This window comes from Lepisma saccharinum, chromosome 15 (genome assembly GCF_977018435.1).
Source record: "Lepisma saccharinum chromosome 15, izLepSacc3.1, whole genome shotgun sequence".
In the NCBI taxonomy this organism is placed as follows: domain Eukaryota; kingdom Metazoa; phylum Arthropoda; class Insecta; order Zygentoma; family Lepismatidae; genus Lepisma; species Lepisma saccharinum.
The window spans coordinates 52,782,567-52,806,756 of record NC_139243.1 but is presented as its reverse complement, the minus strand read 5'-3'; the positions used below and the strand labels follow the sequence as shown (position 1 = coordinate 52,806,756).

The window sequence follows — 24,190 nt, the reverse complement described above, 5'->3', positions numbered from 1 at the left end:
CCATACGTGCACCCACAATTTGCCCTCTTTGAAACTCTGTCAGCTCAGACATGATTCACGATAACCTGCACGGACCGGTCGCTGAACTGTAACTGGCCCATCTGTCAGGTTGGCCAGGGTATATACCTCACAGGAAGTGCCAGTGACCACAGCGCCACATACTATTCAGACGCAAATCGTGTTTAAAATGTCTACCTGTTTTATACCAGGTGTTACCATATTTTTGTCCATCCCCTGTATATATATATTCTTATCAATGTACTATCCGCTCCTGCAATGAAGTGTCGGGAGTGACACATAAGCAAATCCTGAAAACTTTGATCTCCTGTAACTGTAAACGTTTGAGACCCAGAGAAGAATAAAATGATATGGTTTCTTACTTAGATCAAATCTACAAGTGTATACAATTTCATTGAAATAGTGTGTCAGTGGATGACATATCAATTCTTTATTGCGCAAAGTGACATTTAATAATCCAGTTTGTCATTAGCGTTTTTCATAAATTAGCATTGATGTTATACATAAGCTATTAAAACTCCACAACTTTTTTTTTCTTAACTTGTAAGAACATAGTTAAAGGATTAGTGAAACATAAATACAGAAAAGTTCAAAGGACCACCTTTGGCCAAAATATTAATATCTGTAATTTGATGTTTTTTTGCAGTAGTAAACATGTTTTGTTTATGTAAAATAATTTTTTGCCGCAATGAAAAGAGCACATAAGTCTTCAGATATTTTTTCTTTGAATCTAAACATTTTGATTGGCTAGAGGAAAAAAAAATATGTAGTTCTGAACGCTGCATGCTGAAATATAATTTTATGCTCCTTCAATGAGGTGGGAGGAGTGTGACATATGTAAGCAAATCTTGAAATCTTTGACCATAAAAGTATGAACCCGTAGAAGAAAAAAATGATATGGTTTTTTATCTAGGTCAAATCTACAAGTATACAAAATTTTTTGGAATCTATGTTTGTGAGTGACATGGAATGGCCCATATGTTTATTAATGACTTTCAATTGGTGCATTTAATGCACTTTTTTGTATTAAACTGAACATAGGGGGTTTGTTTTTATTTTTAGGGCAGAGGTGAGATTTTTGCTACATGACAAGAGAGTCAGCGGAGAAGAAAGTACACAGGTCAAAGGTAAACACACAAATATACCTTTGCAAACATTAAACATATTAATTATTTGACTTCAATGTTAATATAATAATAGTAATAATCAGGGGTAGAAAGATACAGGTGCCTGAAAATTTTCACCTGACAACTGATTTTTTAAAAACTAGTAGGGATGTGTTTTTTTTTTTAGTTTTTGAATAACATGTATCATTAAATCAGAAAAATAAAGAAGGCATTATACATTTTTTCACTTGTTAGTTCAATGTTAAAATCTGCAGTGATATGGTAGAGACGGTCATATATATAAGAATGTATTGCATAGTTATTCAGGCTGTTACCAGTTGGGCCATCTTTAGGAAGGCCTCTCCAATGCAAGAAATAATTACTTTTAATGGAATCTTGTATTAATTAATAAATGAAATGTTTAAGATAACATGTTATAGCTTATGTTATTAGATTCATGACTTTCTTAGCTCATATTTGCAAAGAAATTTTAAAAAAATGGCTCCTAAGTTATTTTTAGTCTTGTCTACCCCTGGAAAAATAATATAATAATAGTCTTTACCAGTGCTCGAAAAATTCCGGTCGCCAGTGCGACTAAAAATATCACCTTGGCGACTGTGATCTTTTGCTGTAATATTGCAGTTTTTTAAGTTTCAGTATACGAAACTTTGAAGATTCTAAGTTCAAATTGCAGTACAGCGTAAGTTAGCAAATGATTTTTTATCAATGTTGTGAACATTCTATAGAATCAGTAACAATTTCATACTTTTTGTCCCCCAACCCCCCATTTCCTGTTTTCTCACATAATTTAGTGATGTTTTGAATACGGTGATGCTCAGCTTATAGACTGATTGATTTGCTTTATTTTACTTCGCTTTTTGTACCAGTTTTGGCTAATTTGCTAAGATGGTGATGAACAGGGCCTGGGACTTTATGTCCTATAAAAGGGTAAAATATGTATGTAAATATGTCAGAAAAAATTAAAAATATGTCTTAAAAATTGAAAAATATGTCAGAAAAATGAAAAACCCAGTGAATCCCAAATATATGCAAAGGAGACTTCCTTTTTTCATTTACAATTCAATTCTGGGTTTTCCACGGAATATCAACAAAGTTCGGATGATGTATTAAATTAAACTAGAATCTCTTTCATGTAGAATGTGTGGAGAAATATTGGAAAAATCGTGGCACTTATTGCGCAATTATCCTTAGTTGCATTTACTATTCTGCCACATTTTTCCTATTTGTTGGAAGTGTAATTTTCGAATTTATATACAAGAAAAGGTAGAGTTTTCAGGAAAAAAAATACTGTATTCAATCTGCATACAAAACCTTTGTTAAAATGTCACACACAGAGGAAATATTTAAAAAAAATTATCGTACGTAGGCATATAAATGAAGAAAGTTCACAAAGTTTTAATTTTACTAACTAACCTCAAGCATTGCAGGGAGAAACGAAAATTCTCTTCAGGTTCTCTACCGTGAAACTTCGTCTGTTATCTACCAGCAGCACTTTGTAGCATGAAAATGTACGTTCCACGGAGCATGATGTAACTGGAGCAAACCTAAAAAAAATGCTACATCTGCAGGTGTCAAATCTTCCTCAACACTTTCCAGAGTTGATCTTCCGTCACCGCTCACTACACAGGCGATGGTGGTGAAAGTGCTGAATCCAGGATTGTTGTTCAAGATGGTTCTGAATTTCTTTCTTACCAAATCTGCTGTTTGCTCCCTCACTATTGACAATTTTGTTTTTACGTCTTCTATAATTTGAAGTGAGTCATGCACACTTACACCATTTCTCTCCAATTGCTCATTGCACAACACGAGGAACGCGAAATTCGCAGAAATGTAAGCAATATCGTCTTTTAGTTCTGTATTTTGTAGTAATTGCTGAACAAAACTAACAGATGCGGCACCTTCACTTTCAAAACTAGTAACTACTTCAGAAAGAATGTTAAGATTGGTGCAGTAATATTGAACTGCTGAGAGCCATCTTCCCCACCACGTCACCACCGGCTGGGGTGGCGAAGGAATATCTGGTGCAGCTTCCTTTAGTGCTTGTCGTCGTGATGGGCACTTCAAGAAGATTTTTTTTCGTGTTTGACACAAATCGATCTATTTTTGGATACCTTGATCGAATTTCTTCACATAGTCTATGAAGTCCGTGTGCCATGCAGGTTATGTGGACCATTTTCGGATATAGAACCTTTAAGGCTTTTTCTGCCTTGAACATATACCTGCATCAGTTACAAGTAACAGAATCCTATCGCACAGAATACCTTCATGAAATAGTATCTGCATTGAGTTTTCAATTAAACTAGCTATTGTTGAATGGTTTACCTTCTCCAGCTGATCAACATGCACAAGGAATATTTCTCCTGCCTGTTCCATTTCGTCCACTGATAGCCACAAGTTTTTGTTTTTCACTTTGTCCCGGATGACACATATAGTGTCACTGTATATATTTTCCATGTAGGCCTTCCTTAGCGTGGATTCGTGAGGAAATTCCCTGTCACAGTACTTCTGAAGAAACTTCCGAAGTGTTGGTTCTTCCAACTTCCAACTGAATGCTTTGCACAGTTCCTTGGTGAAAGATGACTGCCGACTGCCCTGGACTGACATGGCATGTGGAAGCAATGCCTGAGCTACGTTCGTTTTCTTCCTTTGCAAGTTTCTTATGTGCTTCGCCATGTCTAGATGCTGCAACACTGAAGACCTCTTTGAATATGCAACAGAAATATCACATAGCTTGCAAAACATAATCTTGTCATCTTTCGAGAAAACATCACTACCAAATTCTTTAACGTAACCTCTCAATTTGACCGAATTTGATTCTTTTACAGGAGGCATCGTTCTGATACTATTGCGTCTCTCAATCGACCACTGATTCGAGATTTCCTCGTCATACCATATTCACTTGGCATGAAAGAGAACCAGATTCACTTGGCATGAATGAGAAGCCGCTGCGTTAACCAACACTCGTTCGAAGCATTGTTCTTACTTCTTATCTACAAACACAAATGTTCAGGTTCTTTTCTTGACGTCAGCCTCTTTTTCGCATTATTGGTAAAATCAAAGTCTGCCGACTAAAGCACGTAACTGTCAGTTTTTTAATTGTTGCAAAAAATTGAAAAAAGAAGGTCATACAACAGTTCAAATTCATTTCGTTTCTCGCTGGCGATTCTCGTGAATTCATACAACAATGAAGGGCAAAGTTCGTTCACAGCATGCAAGCTCAACAATAACGCAGATGCATGGATGCCTGGAGGGATGCAAGGGGTCGCTTTCCCTCCTCCAGGAAAAAATCCTGCGGGCGTGCCTGCACAGAGGTGTCGTGGATGTTTTCAGTTTCAAGTCTCAAAATAAGTGGATAATAAAGATCCGGATACATGTTAAATAATTATTTGTATGTAGGAAAATTAGGAAATTATAGATAGCTAAATATGTCATCTTGCCTGAAAAGGGAATAAATATGTTGTAAAAACAAAAGAATCGTAAAATATGTCAAATTATGTCCTATCAAATTTGCTAATTTCAGTTTATTATCACCAGATACGTCGAGATCTCACTCCGGAATCCGATCCCATGATATATAAAAAATATGAAAAATATGTTATAACATAAAGTCCCGGGCCCTAGTGATGAATAATGATATGATGAAATTGATGAGTGAACACTCACAAACATCCAAGCCCAGTCCGGGATTTGAAATTGGGACCCCTGGCATCGTAGCGTGATGTGCTAACCACTCCGCCCCAGGGGCTGGCTCAGCTTCTTATAGTATCCACAATTACTAGTAGGTGGGTTCCTGGCGCCTGATTTTCAGAGCTAGCCCCTAGCTCTGAAGAAGATTTTTCGAGCACTGGTGTTTACCCAAGTAGGCATGGCTCATCCTTATAACCACCTCTTGTCAGTGAGGTAGAGGAAAGTACAAAAAGAAAGGACACACGAGTAGTAATAAAAAATACAGTATTTTGGCCTGATTTGTGTAGAGTCTATTAAAGAGACATGTTATCATAGATTTTTCAATTTACTAAAATATTGGATTCTTTCAGTACATTTCAAAACAAATTTCCAAGACTTCGTTCATTGGCAGGTGCTACAATTAGCTAAAATTAACACTCCTTATATTGTGGATATAACATTTATTACAGTCTACATAAATATCACTTGTCGAATGCATTTCAGGGACAAAAGTTTTTTTGACTGCAAATTTTTTCTTAGCGGTTGAGAAGGGAGGCATCCAACAAATGTAGGGTATCTCATCCCCCCACCCACCTCTCCTTCCCGGCATCACCACTACCTTAGATTCTGAATAAAAGGAAAGGCTATTATTAATATGATTGTATGTACATTCTAAATCAGGGAATATCTTAAATAAATACAGATTATAACACCATTAAGCCTTGTTTCCATGATATGAAAAACTCAATATGCTGATCAAGGCAGGCCCGACCCTGTGGCCAAGTGGTTAGCACATTGCGCTGCGACGCCAAGGGTCCCGGGTTCGAATCCCGGTCAGACTTGGTTGTTTGTGAATGTCCATTCATCAATTTCATCACTCATCCCCATCTTCGCAAATTAGTCAAGAGGCACAAAACGCGAAGTAAAATAAACTAAATCAATCAATCAATCTGATCAAGGCAGAATAATTTTATTATAAAACCTAAACTAAACGTAACATTTCAACCTTCTAGCAAGGTCTTCTTCAGACTCTGTCCCATGTACAAATTGTACATGGGACAGACATGTACATCTATTGTACATGTGCATGGGACAGAGTCTGAAGAAGACCTTGCTAGAAGGTTGAAATGTTACGTTTAGTTTAGGTTTTATAATACAATTAATTTCTGCCTTGGTCAGCATATTGACTTTTTCATAAATACAGATGTGAAAATCGATTGCAACATTATTATTTTTTCATTATTTAACTTTACAGTTAATGTGCTCTGTATCTTCAACACCAAACATGGATCGCCTGTGTTAATAGTTACTTCAGCCCATTGTCAATATCTACCATGTGGAGGCATGTGTTTTATCTAGAAGCAGGTAGGCAGATTACAAAAATAGATATAAATAGCTTTTAAGAGCCTCGGTGAAATGTTTGAAAGTCATCGGAGTCTCACATATGTGGCTGTCCTTAGTAGCTTCTTCTTTGCCAATTATGTAATTAGGAAGTAATCTTTCTTGCAAAGAGAAAATGAAGAAATTTGAAATGAAAATTCACTCCTCACAAAAAGTTTGGAATATTGTTAGATTAGGCAATAGGTGATAATTAGAGCCCGGAAGTTCAGGCATTTATTTTCGTTAAAATAGGCAGGCAAAAAGGCACTTATAATGTGGAAAATAGGCACTAAAAGTGATAAAAAAAGGCAAAATAAACAGAAAAAGGCACATTTGGAAGTCGCTTACTTTTATCTATAATTTCTGGCAAAATGTTAAAATCTACATTGGGAAGAGCATTTCAATTTTCACCAAATTCATGCACGTAACCATGTAACTTACCACTTAATGGCACACTAAATTTCGGCATGATGACAAATACACGATCGTTTCCCTCCAAAGTGCAGAACTAAACTAAAGATAGAGAACTTGATTTTGGAATGCATGCAAAGGCCCTTGGGCATTAGTGCTGTTTCTTGTCAATAACGTCCTGACACGGATGCTGGACGTGATGACGTAATTGTGCAGATGTTCTGCAACAGGTTTTCAGCAGTCAATCATGCACAAGGAAATGTTAACCGAAAGCCAATATCCTAACTCAGCATGAAATACTTTTCTCTCACACTTTTCTCCTTCAGCAATGTTGAAACATGTGTGAGTTCAATATTACTTAAATAAAGCGAAAATTATTCACATAATAAACGGAAGAAAAATAAATGCCAACAACGTTTTTTGGGAGAAAAATAATTTATATACACACTTTTTTTTAAAAAAATGGTCCAATTTCATTGAAAAAGGCAAAAAAAGGCATTATAATTAAAAATAGGCAGTGGGGTCCCAAATAGGCAAAATGAAAAGGCTTCTAAAACATTCGAAACAACATAAAAAACGTATATCCGGAAAAATTTTATCAATATATCCAGTAGATAAAAAGAGGCATTTTGCCAAACTTCCGGGCTCTAGTGATAATCATGGCCTTGGAATGCAACAGTACAGGATATCTGTCTGCTGGACGTTCGTGGTTTTGCCGACATACCACTGTGCCTATCACAGTGCTCAATATAAAAATATTCCAAACATTTTGTGGCTAATATAACCATGTTCCAAACTTTTTGCGAGAAGTGTATATTCATAATTAGAGCCTCAGGGTGGCTACTCACCGCGAATTATGCGTGAATTATTGGCTCCGGGAATAATGTGTGAATTCTGTTTGAATTTTTCTCTGTAGACTTGAAAAATTGCAACTTTTGTTAATCCAAATCCCACTGAATTTATTAATGCCCTGAGGCAAGTTTTTCACAGTTTAGCTTTTATATTTATCGAGGAAGGAAAAGATAAGAAATCTGCGTGGAAAATAAAACAGAATTCTCTCAATCTGTTTGCTTTGTTAGCGTCCTTTGCAGACAGGTGGAAGATTATTACACATAAGATATGTTTAAGTATGAAGGTAAATTTGAAATTCTTATACAATTAACACTTTTTTGTAGATTACTTTATCTCTTAATATTTGTGACTTGTGTCTCTAGATGTATTTTTAGTCCCAATATGTGAAATGGCAGGCCACCCTGAGCCTGTATCAATCTTCAATCTCTCTTGAATTCCAATTATATACAGGTCGTCATCGTACAACAATGACCAAATTCATAGTGTAGAGGACAATAATAGCATGCACTAGGGAGAGGAGCTGCAAGCACCACTTGCATCAATTCTTCAGAAGTTGTCGTGAATATTTCATGCATTTGTTTCTTTCTGCATGTTCTATGAAAGAATAAAGTGTTTTCAGAATATGAAGTCACAATTTCGCTTCTCTTAGAATGTTTTCATACTTCTTTTCAATGGCGTCAGTTCTCCTTCCAGGAAAAATAAGCTTCTGTGTTAGCATTGGCCCCTTGTCTATGCTTGCAGATCAGCCCTCATGGACCTTTATTGTTTTTCCACCTTTTGCGTGGTAAGTTGACACTTGACTCTGGCCAGCTGAAACTGTTTTGCTTTCCGGACTGTGGATGTCAGCAAGAGATGCAAACTCTACTCTATAGCACTGGTGGCTTGTGCACAGTCACACAAGCACATCCAAATAAACCTACAATGGAATATTTTTTTTATTCTATTTATTCATTGAACACCATATCCCTCAAAATGTCTAATGTTCCTACGTCACTTTACCTTCCATTTTAAGCTACCACTACAATATCTGGGAGGCCCTAGTATTGGGAAGGATGTCTTGAAGTTTTACATCACATGCTTCAAGACATCCTTCCCAATACTAATCAAACGTTAGCTTCCCCGGCCACTGGGCAAAAAGAACGTAGGCCAGAGGATTTACAAACAACTAAACTTCCTTTTTGTTTCTGTGTTGCATTTGTTTGTTTGGCAGAGGGGAATTGGACTAGGGAAATAACCCTTGGTGGGGGAAAATCCAGTACAGTTTTTGGTGAAAAGGGAAATTTTTTGAGAAATATTGAAATTGCTGTAAAATTTCAAGTAGTTGGACCCTGTTTTTGTTTTACTTGCGTGCTTGCATTGGTGTTTTATTTATTTCATATGATTGGTACTTTCACTAATCATGGTGATTAGATGAAATTAATGAAGAACACTCACCATGAGACACCCATGACTTTTTTAGGACTGCATCAAGAATCCTTCAGTGATGAGTAGATTACTCAATATGCTCAGAAACCGAGGTGACTCAACATTGAATAAATCCAAATACAATTACTACATTGTACTATGAAGAGCCGCAATGGTCTAGTCAGTAGGGCATGTGACTGCCATGTGGGAGACCTGGAGTTGGTGATCTAAGGTCGGAATTTTTCCATCCTTGTGCCTGCATAAAGCAGCTCTGGGTCTCACCCAGCCTCAATTCAATGGCTAACTGGAGGTGACAATGGGTGTAAAGACAGCCAGATCATGGTGCTGATCACATCACCTCCAAAATTGGCGAGATCAAGAATATGTGCCCTCCATCCCCTAAATGTGCTTTCATGGCATGCTGCTATGTGCATGAGGAACTTTACCTTAACTTACATTGGTACTATGAATGGAGTCACTGCTGCAAAATAAAATTGATTTAGGGGACTTCAAATGAGGCCCACAAATTATAAAAGAAATCTCTGCTTTATTATTCGTTCTTTATCATCTTTCTCTACACAATTTATGTGAATTCTAAAATTTGTAAAACGTGAACAATACCATCACTAAAATTTCTCCTACATGAGGAACAGCTGCAAATATTTCTATCTCATTGCTTGTGCACTGGAATAACGTGCAATTTGCATGTAGAAATAGTTGAAAACTCATTTATCCGTATTCCGAATCATTTCCAGACTGGCTGCTACATTGCAGCAGGGACAAAGAACCCTCCTGAGTGTAAACCACTTTCTTTCGACATTGAACTTTATGTGCCATATTTCTGTTTTGAGCCCTGCTGGTTTTTCCATGTTTTCCCCTAAGCAGTTGTAACCACTTGATTTTTGTGGAATTTGTTCAAATTTTTTGCTGTTTTCACCAGCTTTGTTTTTATTTTCTTCTTTATACCTTTGTGCCTCCCAAGCTCTTTCGACTTAGTGCATCAGCTGCTTCATTCTGAAGGTGTCCCTTGTAATAATAGGATCAATACACGATCCTTTTTTATTAATTTTTGTGCATGTTTAATATTTCGTCTTTTAATACCGATGTAACTCCTTTCTTTGTGCAGTTTTAAAATTAACGTACTAGTGGCTTGGCCTATGTGACTGGAAGCAGGGTTGCGGAAGGTTGTTAATTTTGTAATCTTTTCCCTCCAAGTCATTAAGGAAGGAAAATTCCAGTTTACAGGTCAATCTTCGGAAGGCCAATATAAAGGATCCGGCAGAATAGTGGGGGTTTGCATTCTTACACTTTTTTGGGCTAGAGATGGGACCTTGGAAGGTTCTCTCAGTGCCGGTAGAGTGGCTGTGGCTAGTTCTAGGGCTAGCAGACACAGGCCAATATATTGTTTTTCATGGAAATGTTTAGATAAGTCCATGCAATTTTTTGATCCATTTGGTTACAAGCCAACGAGTAGTTTTTGGAGGATTTTGTTACTGGTTTTAGAGAAACATTGTTTGAGCCACTGAAAGGGAGAGTTTTCATAACTGTACCCAAGTGGAATAAGGAACATGTTTATTTTTTTAATATAACTAACTACCTGTTGATGAAGAGCCAAGTACTTTTTTTGCACGAAGCTATTAGTTAAAGTTGTAGATTCGACACTGTCAAGGTGTCTTGTTTTTCTTTAATCTGGGATTAAAGGGACAACGGCCATGGGCAAAATTATAGAAACAATTTGAAGAATAGTGCATAGTAGTTTATTTTCATATAAAGTTTAGATTCTTTTTGGCGATTCTTTTTATTATCATGGAATGGAATTAGGGAACAATGTCATGCATGCAACTGTCTAGTACTGCTGATCTAGGCCTTTATATATTTCAGATGGAGTATTTCATTAATTGGATCATGCCATTTTTTATGTGGGCGTTATTCCTTTTGTATTTTTTTTATATATTTAATCACGAAATAAGTAGTATTTTTATATATTATTAAACTGAACGTCTGGGATATGATTTTAAAAAAAGAACTGATATTCATATTTGCACTTTGTGCGAATTACTCACTTTTGTAAACAATAAGTATTTTTAAAAATTAAAAATAGTTTACTTGACGTGAGTATACTCCGTTTATATAAGCAACGTTTTGGGGTCTTACTGCCCCCTTCTTCAGGCTATTTCCTTGGCACATATCAGTACTCCATGCCGCTTCAATTTACGTTGAACCAGGAATAGGGTAAAATAATTCAATTGGTAAAAAAGTAGTTAAAAACTTGCCCATGCCTAAATGAAACTTTCCATTTTCTATTTCTTCCTTCTTCTGAAACCCCCGGAAACATGTGAAGGTTAAAACTTAAAACTATTAAAATGCCCTTTACTCAATCGTCCGTGTTGATTCCCGATTGTCTTCCCAACGGAATGCAGGAAGTTCCTCTTGGCTATTCCCCTCCTCCCTGCATTATGCTTATGTCATGTCCAGTTCAAAATCCCGTGTTTCCTGGGCTGTGCGGTTTACTTCCGGCATGATATGAAATCCTATTTTGTTTTTTTTACAGTTATCCCATCTCTTAAACATCTTTATCCAAATTTCGTCTAGATTCCCATCGTCTCTATTCAATTTCTTATTGCTTTCCTTGCATATATTAGCAGCCTCATACACATTCCTATTTATTTGTTGATTTTCCCTTCTAATGACCTCCCTTTTCTTAATTTTATATTGTTTTTCAATGATGTGTTCAGATAAACCTGTTCTGGGTATTTGATCCCTGATATCCTTATTGTGTTCCTTCCACCTCACTTCCATGTTTCTTCCCGTTTGCCCAATATATTCCTTATCACAAACACATCGGATTCTATATACACCCTTCTCTTCCTCCTCATTTTTCTTTTCCGTTCCTTCTCTCTTGTATTCCGTGAAGTGTTTTTCAATATTGCATGGAGCCCTCGGCTGCATTTTATGCCATATTATTTTACTGTTTTTTTCATCTTTTCAGAAACCCCTTTAAAATGCGGAATCCCTGTAAATCTATATTTCCTTTCCTCAACTCCTTTTTCTTCCCTTCTCCCCTTTCCTCTTTCTCGTAATTTTTTTTGAGAACTGAGTTTTTCCCTAATATCCATGGTAAAGAATATAACATAATTTGTATGTTAGTTATTCTATGTCTTTTAGTTTGATCGAACCATTTTGCTAGTTTTGATTGCGTAATGCAAACTATTTGCTTGGGAAAGTGACGAAAACACGTAACAGGTCGAGCCAAGGCAGGTTACTCCCTGGAAGGCAAGTAAACCATTACACCCTTATGACCGCTGGATCTGTCTTTATACAGAGAAATTGGCCTGTTATTATTATCCCTTCTCAGTGGATGTAAAGAAACTCTTCACGGATAGGAATCATCATATTTGTTTCTCGTCTCAAATTTAGTTAGAGGCTAACTCATCCTTTTAATTTGTTCATTCTTATTGCTCATGTTGAGAGGAACCAAACCAGGAAGTTCATACTTCATGGTAAATTTTTTCTTGAAGTTTCTGTTCTTTTCTGCACTTCCCTTTCTATCACCACTTGTATTGTCTTTGTCTTCATTGACATTAAAAACTGTGACCTCGTATTTTAGGTTTTTAACCTACTTTTTCCTTTACAGGTATGTAAGAAATAATAAGTTATGTCAGCGTTTCATTAAGAAACGCAACAACTGATAGTTTTATAGTGCCTAAAAGAACCTATTTTGCTTGTTAGAACCTATTTTAGGTTTATGCACCTAAATCAAGCCTTCTTTGAGGTTTTTATATAGTTTTAAAGGTTTTTACAGAATTTGTATGTCGCACAGAGGCATTTGCTTTGTTTGGTCAAGAAAAACTTCAATGACGAACGTGTTTGAAACGTACTCTCTGTCGATTTCCCTTCCTCCAAGTCCATGGTGATTTTTCTAAGCTCTGAACAAAGCAAAATATCTGGTGGCACTGTTAGCTGTACAATCCAAAGTGATGTGATCTGTGTGGTCTTGCTCACTTTCGTGTTGCTTCGTGGCACTCACACCTTGCAAACTAACATTTCAGCATTGAAGTTTTCACCATTGGCTATGTTTTTGTTGAAATATTATTTTCATCACATAAGATGATCCTCGCAGACAAAATTGCGGAGTTTGACTGTGGGTAACATGAAAAAAAAATTGTCTAACTATAGGCGAAGAGTGGATTTTAATAGCAAATTTTCAATTGTAAGTTCTGCCATTGCCATATGTTAGGCAAAACACATAACGTTTTGCAAGAAAGTGCATATTTCAGGATATAGGTGTCCCATTTTCATTGCCAGTGACTATACCTAATCAGCATTTTTAAGGAATTTTGAAGCTTTTCTGAACCTACGTATTTCAAGATTTTTCGAGCCTAACTTAAGATTTTTAGGACCTATTTTAGGATTTTTAAAACCTATTTTAGGGTTTTTCGTACCTATTTTAGGATTTTTAGAGCCTATTTTAGAAACCTAAAAGCACACTTTTTAGGTCTAGTCATGAGATAAAGTTTCTACCATTGTTTGGGTATAATACCTTTTACCGTTTATCTCCCTACTGTAAAATAGGCACTCATTTCTAAATATAAAATACAATTTACAAGATGAAATTCGTAGCTAGACATAAACAGTGTTTTCAAGAAAGCTGGCTTTTTTGAATGTGCGGTTCTTTCCGAGTGTTATCTTCATAATTTGGTAGGCTTATTAAATATATCTACGTAATATAAACATATTTACATAACTAGAGTAGTTTTGTAGGTGTTTTTAATAGAACCTAATACTATGATATGATTTTCAAAGTTTGAATTTTGTTATATGAACATGTACATGAAGCAAAAGAGGAAATACTGATCTACCTTTTGAAAAACTAGTATCAAATCTCTTTACACTAAATTTTGTGTTCAGTAAAATATATATTTGTGTTCTGGCTTTCCAGTACAACATGTATAATTTGGTTAAATGGCGGCTAAACCTGGTCACGGAGCAACTAGTGATGTATTTTGGCTGCTTGGTGCAGTGGTTCTCAACCTTCATGAGACCACAGCCCAGTAAATTTATTTCTTACAAGTCAATGTCCTGATCCCAACAATTTCACTCATAAATACATTTCTGATCTTTAAAGTTTATATGAAAATTAATATCAACCTTAATTAATATTAATATATCAAGTATGGCATAATCATAGTTCAATTAGGTATAGACTTGCTGTCAAATATAAAATTAGATTAAAAAAATTAGTAGTCAACCCCTGGGTGCAATGGACCATTTGTGACCCGGCAGTTGAAAAACACTGGCACTAAAACTGAAGTAGAAGCAAATAAGATGGCCCAAATGGCAAAAAATAATCTATTAAACATATGTGGACTGAACCCAAAGTTTGAAATGTGATCCAAAGCACTCTGCCTCCACAGAGAATTCAACCTCAGACCTCTTCTTATTACAAGGCAACAGCATTACTTTATTCCACTCCAGGGGGTCATTCATGTTATAAAAGGAACCTTCTATCAAAAAGCCAGCCTTTTTCCATCAACAGTACTTGCAATTTGTTCACTTGTGATTTACAGGCTAAATTAGATCTTAATCTCTGATGAAGTAGCTAACAATCTTGTTAAGTATAGAGAACATTCAGAACGAAGCAACACATGACAGTGGAGAGTGTCACATTGAAGAGACAAGGGCCGTTTCAGTCTAAGCAAACATCCACCACGCATGCACAAACAAGACCGAGGTTACATGATGCGTGCCAATGAAGGAGCTTTCAGACTGAAGTCACAGATAACAAGCGACACTATAAAGCAAAACATTCACCGTGCATGCAGTGGCGCAGGAACGTTTTTCATTTGGGGGGGTACAAAATTCAGCCTCCCATATATATAAACACACATACTACTGCCCCTAGAAATACATTTTGGGGGGTCCAACCAAGTGTTGCAATAATAATAATAATAAATAATAATAATTATTATTATTATATTTAATTAAATTAAAATATTAATTAAATATGTAAGTTAATTAATATTGTATTGTTGTTATTACGTGAATAGGTAAAAGATAGCAAAAGAATAGCATCTAGCTTGCATGTAGTTAAGATCGCCAAGATTTGCATAAAAACAACTGCCCTGGCAAGGAATTTAATGTCAAATAGAAAAATAATGGACAATATGAAGAAAAGCGCAAGGTTTATTTTCGTATAGAGTAGTATTAAATGCAGATACATGCGTGTGTTTTAGGGTGACATGTCAATTTCTCGTTTATGTGAAAAGGTAAACTTTAATGTAAGCAAAAGCATGTGCGCGTCACAGTTAAAGATTGTCGCATCTACAAAGAAAATCCAAAACACATTCCCACCTCGCCGGCCTCCGTAGCAGAGGGGTTAGCATAGCACACTTTGACGCCAGAGGTCCCAGGTTGGGCATGTGAGTGTTCATGAATTTCATCATATCATCACCCATCCTCATCTTTGCGATTAGCCAAAAGTGGCAGAAATGCGAAGTAAAATAAACCAAATAAATCAATTAAACATTCGCATCTCACTCAAAGACCTTGCGAATCCAATCCAAAATCTACCAATAGAACCTGCAGTGAGTTTCATTTATCTCATGCATAAATCTGACTAATGTAATTTTCTTACAGTTTAACTTTATGGTATAACTTAAAATGGCGTTGTGTTTGTGTTGCATCCGATACCAAAATTAGATTTTAAGTACCAGGTAACCAAGAAAGTTCATGCAGTTTTTACAACTGCCCGTAGTTTTCGTGGGGTAGTACGCAGTTCAGCCGCCAGGGGTACATGTATGTGTGATTGGCGGAAAGCTCATTCCTTGGCACATCGGCTAACATAGGTAACAGGTCGCAGTCGATAGCAAGTATTCACAGTGAACCATGGCTGTGTTGAATGCAGTAATCAGGGTGTGTTTACTGTATGAGTACAAGTTGGGCACAAAAGGAGCGGAAGCTGCAAGAAAAATATGTGCAGCGTTTGGAGAAGGTACAATTAGTGAACGGACAGCGCAAAAGTGGTTTCAGACCTTCTCGAGTGGCGACGAGACACTGGCAGACAAACCTCGATCGGGCAGACCGAAATCTCTCGATGTGGACCAACTGAAGGCAGCAATTGGAGAGGATTCAAGTCAAACGTGTCAAGAATTCGCTCAACGATTTGCGGTAAGTGCTGAAACAATTCGTGTGCACTTGCATGAGCTTGTCAAATCATGGAAACTGAGTAAGTGGGTCCTGCACGAGCTGACTTCTGCGAACCGTCTCCAACGACTGAACATTTGCGCTTCTTTGCTCACTAGGAACAACAACCGTCCAATTTTGGACCACATTTTGACGTGTGATGAAACGTGGGTAATGTACGATAACAAGAAATGCTCATACCATTGGCTATCATCAAATGACACCATACCTTTAACTGCAAAACCTGCTCTTCATCAGAAGGTGCTGCTGTGTGTCTGGTGGACTACGGCTGGGATTGTGCATTATGAGTTCTTGGAAAGTGGTAAAACCATCAACAAAGAGGTGTACTCCACGCAATTGCAAAGAGTGGCCGAACAGCTTGAAAAAAAACAACCTGCATTAGTGAATAGGAAGCATGTTCTTTTCCACCAAGACAACGCTAAACCGCATACAGCAAAGATGACCCTGGAGGTGATTTCTTCTCTCGGCTGGGAACTTCTGCCACATCCAGCGTATTCACCCGACATCGCTCCATCAGACTACCATCTTTTTTTGTCTATGGACAACTATATGCGCAATCGACATTTCCAAACTCGCGATGAGGTTGAAAACGCGGTGGTGCAGTTTTTTGCGGCCCTACACAAAGACTTTTTCACACATGGCATCTACAGGCTTGTACAAAGATGGGAGAAGGTTGTAGAAGCGGATGGTGGATATTTTGCAGAATAAATATAAGGTAAACACATTTGTTTTGGACCTTTTCTTCTTTGTACTAAAACCGCATGAACTTTCTTGGTTACCTGGTAATTAATGTCCAATTATAAGTATACCTAATACATAAGTAAAAATAATTCCCTCCCCCTCCTCTGATAATATTGCAAATTGAACCCTGTTTAAATGTCTAGGAAAAATTTCATTGCACCTAGGAATGATATCGCGATGCGATGAGTCGAGAATTGTCATAGCCTCATCTCGTCTCCAGTGTGGCGAGGTCCTTCTCGTTCATGTTTGTGTTTATTTTTGTTTCGGTTTCCACTCAGAAGTTATTAAAACTTATTCTAGATTCACTTCATGCTCAGATAGGCTAATCGGGACTCTATTTTCAAAATCTCTTAATATATAGTAGGTTTAAGTATAGTTTTCCGAACACCCTCTTGCAAAGTTATGATAAATATGGATGAGGTACAGCAGTACATTGTACCCCCAAGTTGGTCTATAGTGTCTCGTCTCGCTCGTGTAAGTATTTTGTTTTGGAAAATTCCATTTTAAATATTCAAAAGAAAATGGGATCAGTCATATACTCTTCTGATGAAGATTTGTATCTTATCTTCGAATCGACGCGACCAATGTTTTAGAAAAGTGTACCCCCCTTACGCAAAGGAACATTCGTCTCCAGCGTGATTGTCTGAGAGCAAATCTGATTCCATCGTTCCACACACATTTTAAACAATATTCATCTCCTTAAAGAGGTTTCCAAGAACATAGGTCAATGAACTAACTACTAGTAGCAACCACAATGTAGTAGAATAAGTTTAGAATGGTTTGAATTTCCGTGGTAAGGAAGATAATGTTTAGGCCTATAAGTTATAAACAATATACAGTAGACTCGCGATTATCCGAGCTAATTGGGACCGAGATTACCTCGGATACGGAAAAACTCTGATAATACGGAGATAATGTGCTAATAGTTCGTAAATAACGAAACAACACTTAAAACTGTATAGTAATTATTTATTATTAGTACATCATAAATGAGAAGATCACTTTTTCCGCTTAGAATAGGCCTACACAGACTTAAACACCACCGTAACAATCGGATACACCGACAATGTAACGAACACGTGCTTGCGCGGACAGTGACTTGACTCCATAAACAAACAGGGGGTTGCGTTATGAAGCACGATGTTTTCCAACCACTCCCTCGGTTAACCCGGCGCCACGGTTAATCGGGTCTCTGTTAATCGCGAGTCTACTGTACACTTTTTTTATTGGGTGAAATTAAAATAGGTTCCTTCACCTTGCGTCTGCTGTTAAATTAGCAAAGGGTGTACAGGGGGTTACAACTCGATTTACGGATTTAGGGGGTACAGTACCCCCCTTCAAAAATTTAGGGGGGTACAATGTACCCCTGTACCCCCCGTTCCTGCGCCACTGCGTGCATGCAAGAATAGCAGACCGAAGAGGCACGATGCACCCCACTGAGAAAACAGTATAGTCCGAGCAACATGCAAGTAACATGTTTAGCTTGTTGTTGTGCTTCAGTTCAAAAGGTTGAATGGATTACTGAGGGTCTGCTTCCGAGTGACACATGTCACTTGTTGCTTCTATCTGAAAGTTCCCTGAGAAAACGGTACAGGTGAAGTGACAAGTGACACTTGCAGCTTATGTTGCTTCGGTTTGAAAGGTTGCATGTACTTCTAAGGGTTGGTTTCCAAGAGCCACGTGTCGCTTCCATCTCAAAGCTCTGTAGTGTTGTGAGCAGTAAAGACTTTTAATTGTACCGAAACATCGAATATTTTGATATTAACATTTGTTTCATATTTTATGACAAACATTTATATTAAGACCCAAACATGTAAAAGGTTGTTTTAAGTCCATTTCATGGTTGGATGTGCTCATCAGTATTACATGTTTAGTTCTAACCCTAGCTTACACGTGCCATATGAGAAACTTACATACCAGGGGCGGCTCATAGGTCCACACTTTTTTTTTATCACTATAAATTCAAGAAAACATTTTATTATTGAATCACTGCTTCAAAAATAATAACCAATTATTGCTTGAGTGTGTCGCATATATTTTATCATTCACTAAAACTCACAAAATCCATAATATTTTTTATTAATGCTTTTTAGTTTGCAGAAGTGCGGTTGTTTATTAAATATATTAATTACAATAATTACCATCATTACCAACCAATTGTACACTGGCATGAGTGTCTCGAATAAGTCACATTCAAAGATGGCACCTGATATGTGCACCAAGTGCATTTTGCCTCCTAATTACATTACATTTGTTTTTATGAACAAAAGTAATAAAGAAATATTGGGAATACTCTAGGAAACAATGTAATTTTATTTTCAAACAGTTGAAAAATCTAAAAAATAGAGGTGGTGGGCCTGCAAGCACCCCCTTCCCCTCGGTAAGCTAACTGAACCATTATGCAGTATGTGTCTCCTGGGATTGGTCAATACCTGTCTCTTGGCTGCTACATGTCAATTTCTTTTAGCTAGTTGTAAAATATGTCACTACAAACCTGTAAACTCATGACAGTAACTTCAAGTGAAATAAGTTAGCTGTAATTGGTAAAAAGCCAAAAAATCCAGCTTTTATCTGAAAAAAACCTTCCATTCAAAAAAGCCGGCTTTTTTGCAACTCTACTGAATAGTCCTTTACGTTTCTAAATCTGCTAACAAAGGTGGGCTATCAGCATTTTGAACTTGAGAGAAAGAATGACCAGCCCTGAAGGCAATTTGTTTGCCATTTACTTCATAATTGCTTGTTCTTTAGTATCAGTGAATACTTTTTCCAGAGCACATGGATTTGCAATTGAAGAGTTTGTGAACATGTTAACTTAAGTTAACTTAAGTAGACTTAAGAATTTAAGTTTGTCCAGGTTAAATGTGACTTTCTTCTAGTTCAACTTGATGCTGAGGTGGATCCTTAATTTTGTCTCATTTATTTTGTTGTGCAGCTTTTCCAGATATTTGTTCTCGTATTTCTTTCTGATTTTTTTTTCGAAGCAGACTTGTGTTGTACTTTATGCACCACAGTAGTGACACATGTGTTGGTGCTATGTATGTTGTCAACATTTCCAGTATGTTTCAACGAACAGACAGCCTCCATGCCGTTCGTCGACTATTCACCACTGTGGTTGGTACCTGCTTGCACTTAGGCAACTCTGACCATTGTGATGAACCATTTGTATACTTTCTGATTTGAAATGGTCACCTTGTTACTTCCAGCTTTGTCCAGAACTACATCACTTAAAGTGGAAGCTCCTTTGATCTCATCTTTTGTCTGACTCTATTCCACTTTCTGCTGTCGTTGGAAGAACCAATGACTTATGCTTATGACAGGGTGGCTACTCATCGGGAATTCCTTGAATTCCGGGAATTATGCGTGAATTCTATGTGAACTTTTGTCCATAGACTTGAAAAATTGCAGTTTTTATTTTTCCAAATCCCATTGAATTTGCACATATTTATTAATGCCTGGAGGAAAGTTTTTCACAGTTTAGCTTTTATTTTTATCTAGGAAGGAAAAGAAAGCTGCATAGAAAACGAAACAGAATTCTCTCAATCTGTGTGCTTTGTTAGTGTCCTTGCACACTATCTGACAGACGGAAGATTATTGTAAGGTGTATTGAAGTTGATTAGGTAAATTAGAGTTTGAAATTCTTATTGTAGATTAATATATCCCATAACATTTGTGACGTGTGTTTGTAGATGTATTTCAAGTGTGAGTATGTGAAATGGCAAACGTAAACTCCACACCTTAAATGTTATATATTACTAAGGCAAAGTGATATATAATTCAAATTAATCTTGTTCTGTCTATTTTGTTAGTCTGAGTCAGTAAATACACATGTCAACATTTATACTAGAAAGTTTCTTGTGGAAATATCAAATCTATTTGAAGACAAAACAATAGTTAATATGTAATGGAGGTTACGTTTTTTGGAAACAAGTGTACAACTTCATACCTTTCCAATCAGAACCCTGGTTCTGTGTAGCAAAAAAAAAATATTTGTTTTCAATTTTTCTATTATTAAATAATCAAAATGTAAACATCAACATCTAATGTGTAGGAGAAAAATTAAATTGATTTATTTATGATTTATATGATAGGTAACGGAGGTTACAAGTAATGTCAGATAGGTAACTGAACTACTCCTGAGACAGTATATCGTAAAATAAATCATTTTATGTTTATAGCAGAAAAGTTACATAATAGATAAAACTATAGGCAGTCTGTAAACGTACATATCTTAATGAAAATTAGTTGTATGTTAGTAACAAAACATAATACAAGACTTTGAAGACTACATATCAAATCATCGGCATACAGAAAAGACAACATTATATAGCATACAATATTTTATAACTGTTACTAAGTTCGGGGTGTCAACTTGAGATCAATAGTTACAAAGAGAAGACAAATGTTCAAACAAATGTAAACATTTACACTTGCACAAAATAACTGTCATAAATAATAGTAAAGTACATCATTTTATTTTTTAAGTTACTTGCTGCAAGATCGGGATACTCTTTATCTTATTGTATCAAAAAATTACTTTTCATACACACCAACTGGATATGGAAATTTGTACACACATTTGCAGGAGGTAGAATTTTGTCTATTTGTTCATAGTTTACATACTTTTCATCATGTTCATCAATCTTAAATATTTTACCATCACTTCCATATAATTTTAGAAATACCATCCAAACTTCGATATGATCCTCCCGAACCTTATCAAAGATTCGGTCATATTTAGTATTATTCTTCATTATTTTACTTTTTATATTCACTATAAAAATGTTATGAAAAATGAGTTGAACTAATGACCTAATTCTGTCATTCGAGAAGTTTAGAATTTGTTATTTGCAAGCTTCTTGAAAGCAAAATCTTTCGTTGTTGACAATTAGTCAAAAGTATATGTTCTCAGTTTTAGAATCAAACTATTATGAAAGCCATGAGAGCTAAATTTCAGTTGGAGTTATTAGTAATATAAGCCTTATGGACATTGGAAAGAAGTTTTTAAGAATGTGACAACTTTGTAGTAGAGAATATTATAGAAACTTCAAGAATCATAATTGTTGTTTGAGACATAGAAATATGAACCTTATGGAACATACTGTTTAATCTTTAGAATATTGCCATTATACACAAATTAGTTCTGCATATCACAGCTGTAGCTATGTTTATCTTTTGTGTCACGGGAGGCGCTCTGCTTGACATGCGGGGGTATAAATACAGCTACGGAACCTAATTCGGGGGCATTTTCATCACCGACTCCGATGAATTAACATCTTAAATACTCAGCTCCCTTTATGGGAGGGTTCAAGAACTCAGTCTTCGTTCCCAAATTAGCTTAGAGACATAGTTATTCTGTCGTATGGGTAGGTTCGCCCTGTGGACATGCTAATATGTCACCATACGAAAGAGTAAGTTAATTTAAAATTTATTTTGAAGTTTTCTGAAATTTTAAATAAAATCTTAACAAAATAATGTTAAATTTCGACTCAGAACTTACTGTTATTCTGACGCATGGTTAGGTTCACCCTGTGGACATGCTAACATGTCACCATGCGTGAGAATAAGTTAATTTACGATTTCTTTCAATTTTTGTGATAATTCAGTTTGATTTCTTCGAAACTTATACGTAATATATTTTCAATTTTTGCATAATGCAACAGGACTTAATGTTATTCTGCCGTATGAGTAGGTTCGCCCTGTGGGCATGCTAACATGCCATCATACGGAAGAATAAGTTCAGATTATTTCGTCTCCATGATTATTATTTATTGATCAAGTTAGTCATTATTGATATCTGGCATGGTTAGGTTTCGCCCTGTGAACATGCTAACATGTTGCCATACCCGATATCAAGTCGATATCTCTAATATTTTACGAATTATAGCAGTTTGTATTTCTGCATATATCTTGAAGCCAGACCATAATGTCCAATTTATATTAAAATCGGAGTCAATACTTAAAACCTTCGCCAGTCATGTCAAAGTTATGCTTCATTATGTCAAGGAGCGTTCATAAAGTTCCAAGCAAGCACCTGGTCGTCTTTATATAACTGTTATGACAGCTTGATCCATATCATGTAAATAAACTGCAAACATCGCGTGGATTTAATTATAAGAAGGAAATCTGTTCTGTCCTTTATTTATGAAGATCTGTAACTAAGATGTAAATTTATAAAAGTATCTTGAAAATAAACCATCTTCAGGAAAATAATTGCCCATAAAGAAGCCTACTGAAAACGCAGACCTTTCTTCGGAAACAGATGTTATTCATTTATAAAATCTCCCTTTTCCATAGCCTGTCAAATGATTTAGTACATAACAGTCGAAGCTTCATATCCCATATATTTGTACTACTATACCCGTACCTGAGAGGGGTCAGAGTATCCCATTAGCCCACTGAGTTTTAGCCGAGGTGAAGAAACAGATGACATAGGATATTGAAAGGTGATTGAAGGAAATAGGAAGGTAAAGATGAGGATAGACGCTTTGTCTTCGTGATTTTTTAAATGTAATAGCTGCGATTGTATAGTTTTTCGAAGGCGATTTATGCTCGAGGACGCTGACGACAGAGGGTGGCCTAAAGGTTCGAGAGAGGAACCGCCACGAAACCTAGTTCAGTATGAGAGCAACCTAAAGTGTCGCGATGGATGTTTCCGCTCACTTTCTTCGTCTCCTTCGAAGTTTAGAGCTGGCGATCGAGCGCAGGTCTCTCCCCAGTCATGCAGCTAAGCCATGATGATTTCAAAAGGATGGTATTTGTTTTACTTTGATTTTGAGCGTTTTCCCTCATCAGTTGTTATGTTTTCCTTCCCAATTTTGCGTAACGCTATGCGTCGCTCTTCATAGTCATTCACCTGTTGATATGTGCTGATAGGAATATTGGCAGCCCTGAAAGAACTCCCCTGGAATTGAAGGAAAGGAAATGAAGGGAGACTACTGGTGGCTGACTAATGATCACACGACGTAGAACATTACAAATGGCACCCAACGTGGGGCTCGATATCAATAGTGGTATCCTAAACGTGTTGGCTCGATTGTGTAGTGTACAAAAGCAAGACAATTGTTTAAAGTTGAGATTCATTGTGCAAGACCATTGAACTTTCATAGTAGTAGAAAAGCACAGAGCTATTTCATTTCGAAATGGAAATGAAGCATTTGCGTAGCACAAATAAAAATCTTACTTCGAGTTCAGGACTTAATGTTCCCGATTGTTGTCGTGACATTGATATAGAAAGAACTCCATTTGTGTACAAGATCACGAAATTCCAGAGCTTCTACTTTATTTATAAAGATGCTAAACAACAATGTATTAAACTTCAGCGCAAGGCATTGGAGAAGGATCATTTGGAAAAATATGTATAAGGGCAAATTTGGTTTATTTAGTGAGCA

General features: G+C 36.5%; 1 protein-coding gene across 3 annotated transcripts in view; it reads left to right on the top strand.

Moving 5' to 3' along the window:
* The window catches only part of LOC145999704 (uncharacterized), a 114,745-nt gene that overhangs the window by 10,734 nt on the left and 79,821 nt on the right, over positions 1 to 24,190 (top strand). For 2 of the 3 annotated variants that reach the window (XM_083136965.1, XM_083136967.1), the window contains exons 2-3: positions 1,081 to 1,145; positions 6,067 to 6,176. In XM_083136965.1, coding sequence (XP_082993091.1) covers positions 6,146 to 6,176 — 31 coding nt within the window. In that variant the 5' untranslated portion in view covers positions 1,081 to 1,145; positions 6,067 to 6,145. The remainder of the gene's footprint in view (positions 1 to 1,080; positions 1,146 to 6,066; positions 6,177 to 24,190) is intronic. The other variant, XM_083136966.1, reaches the window with a different exon arrangement.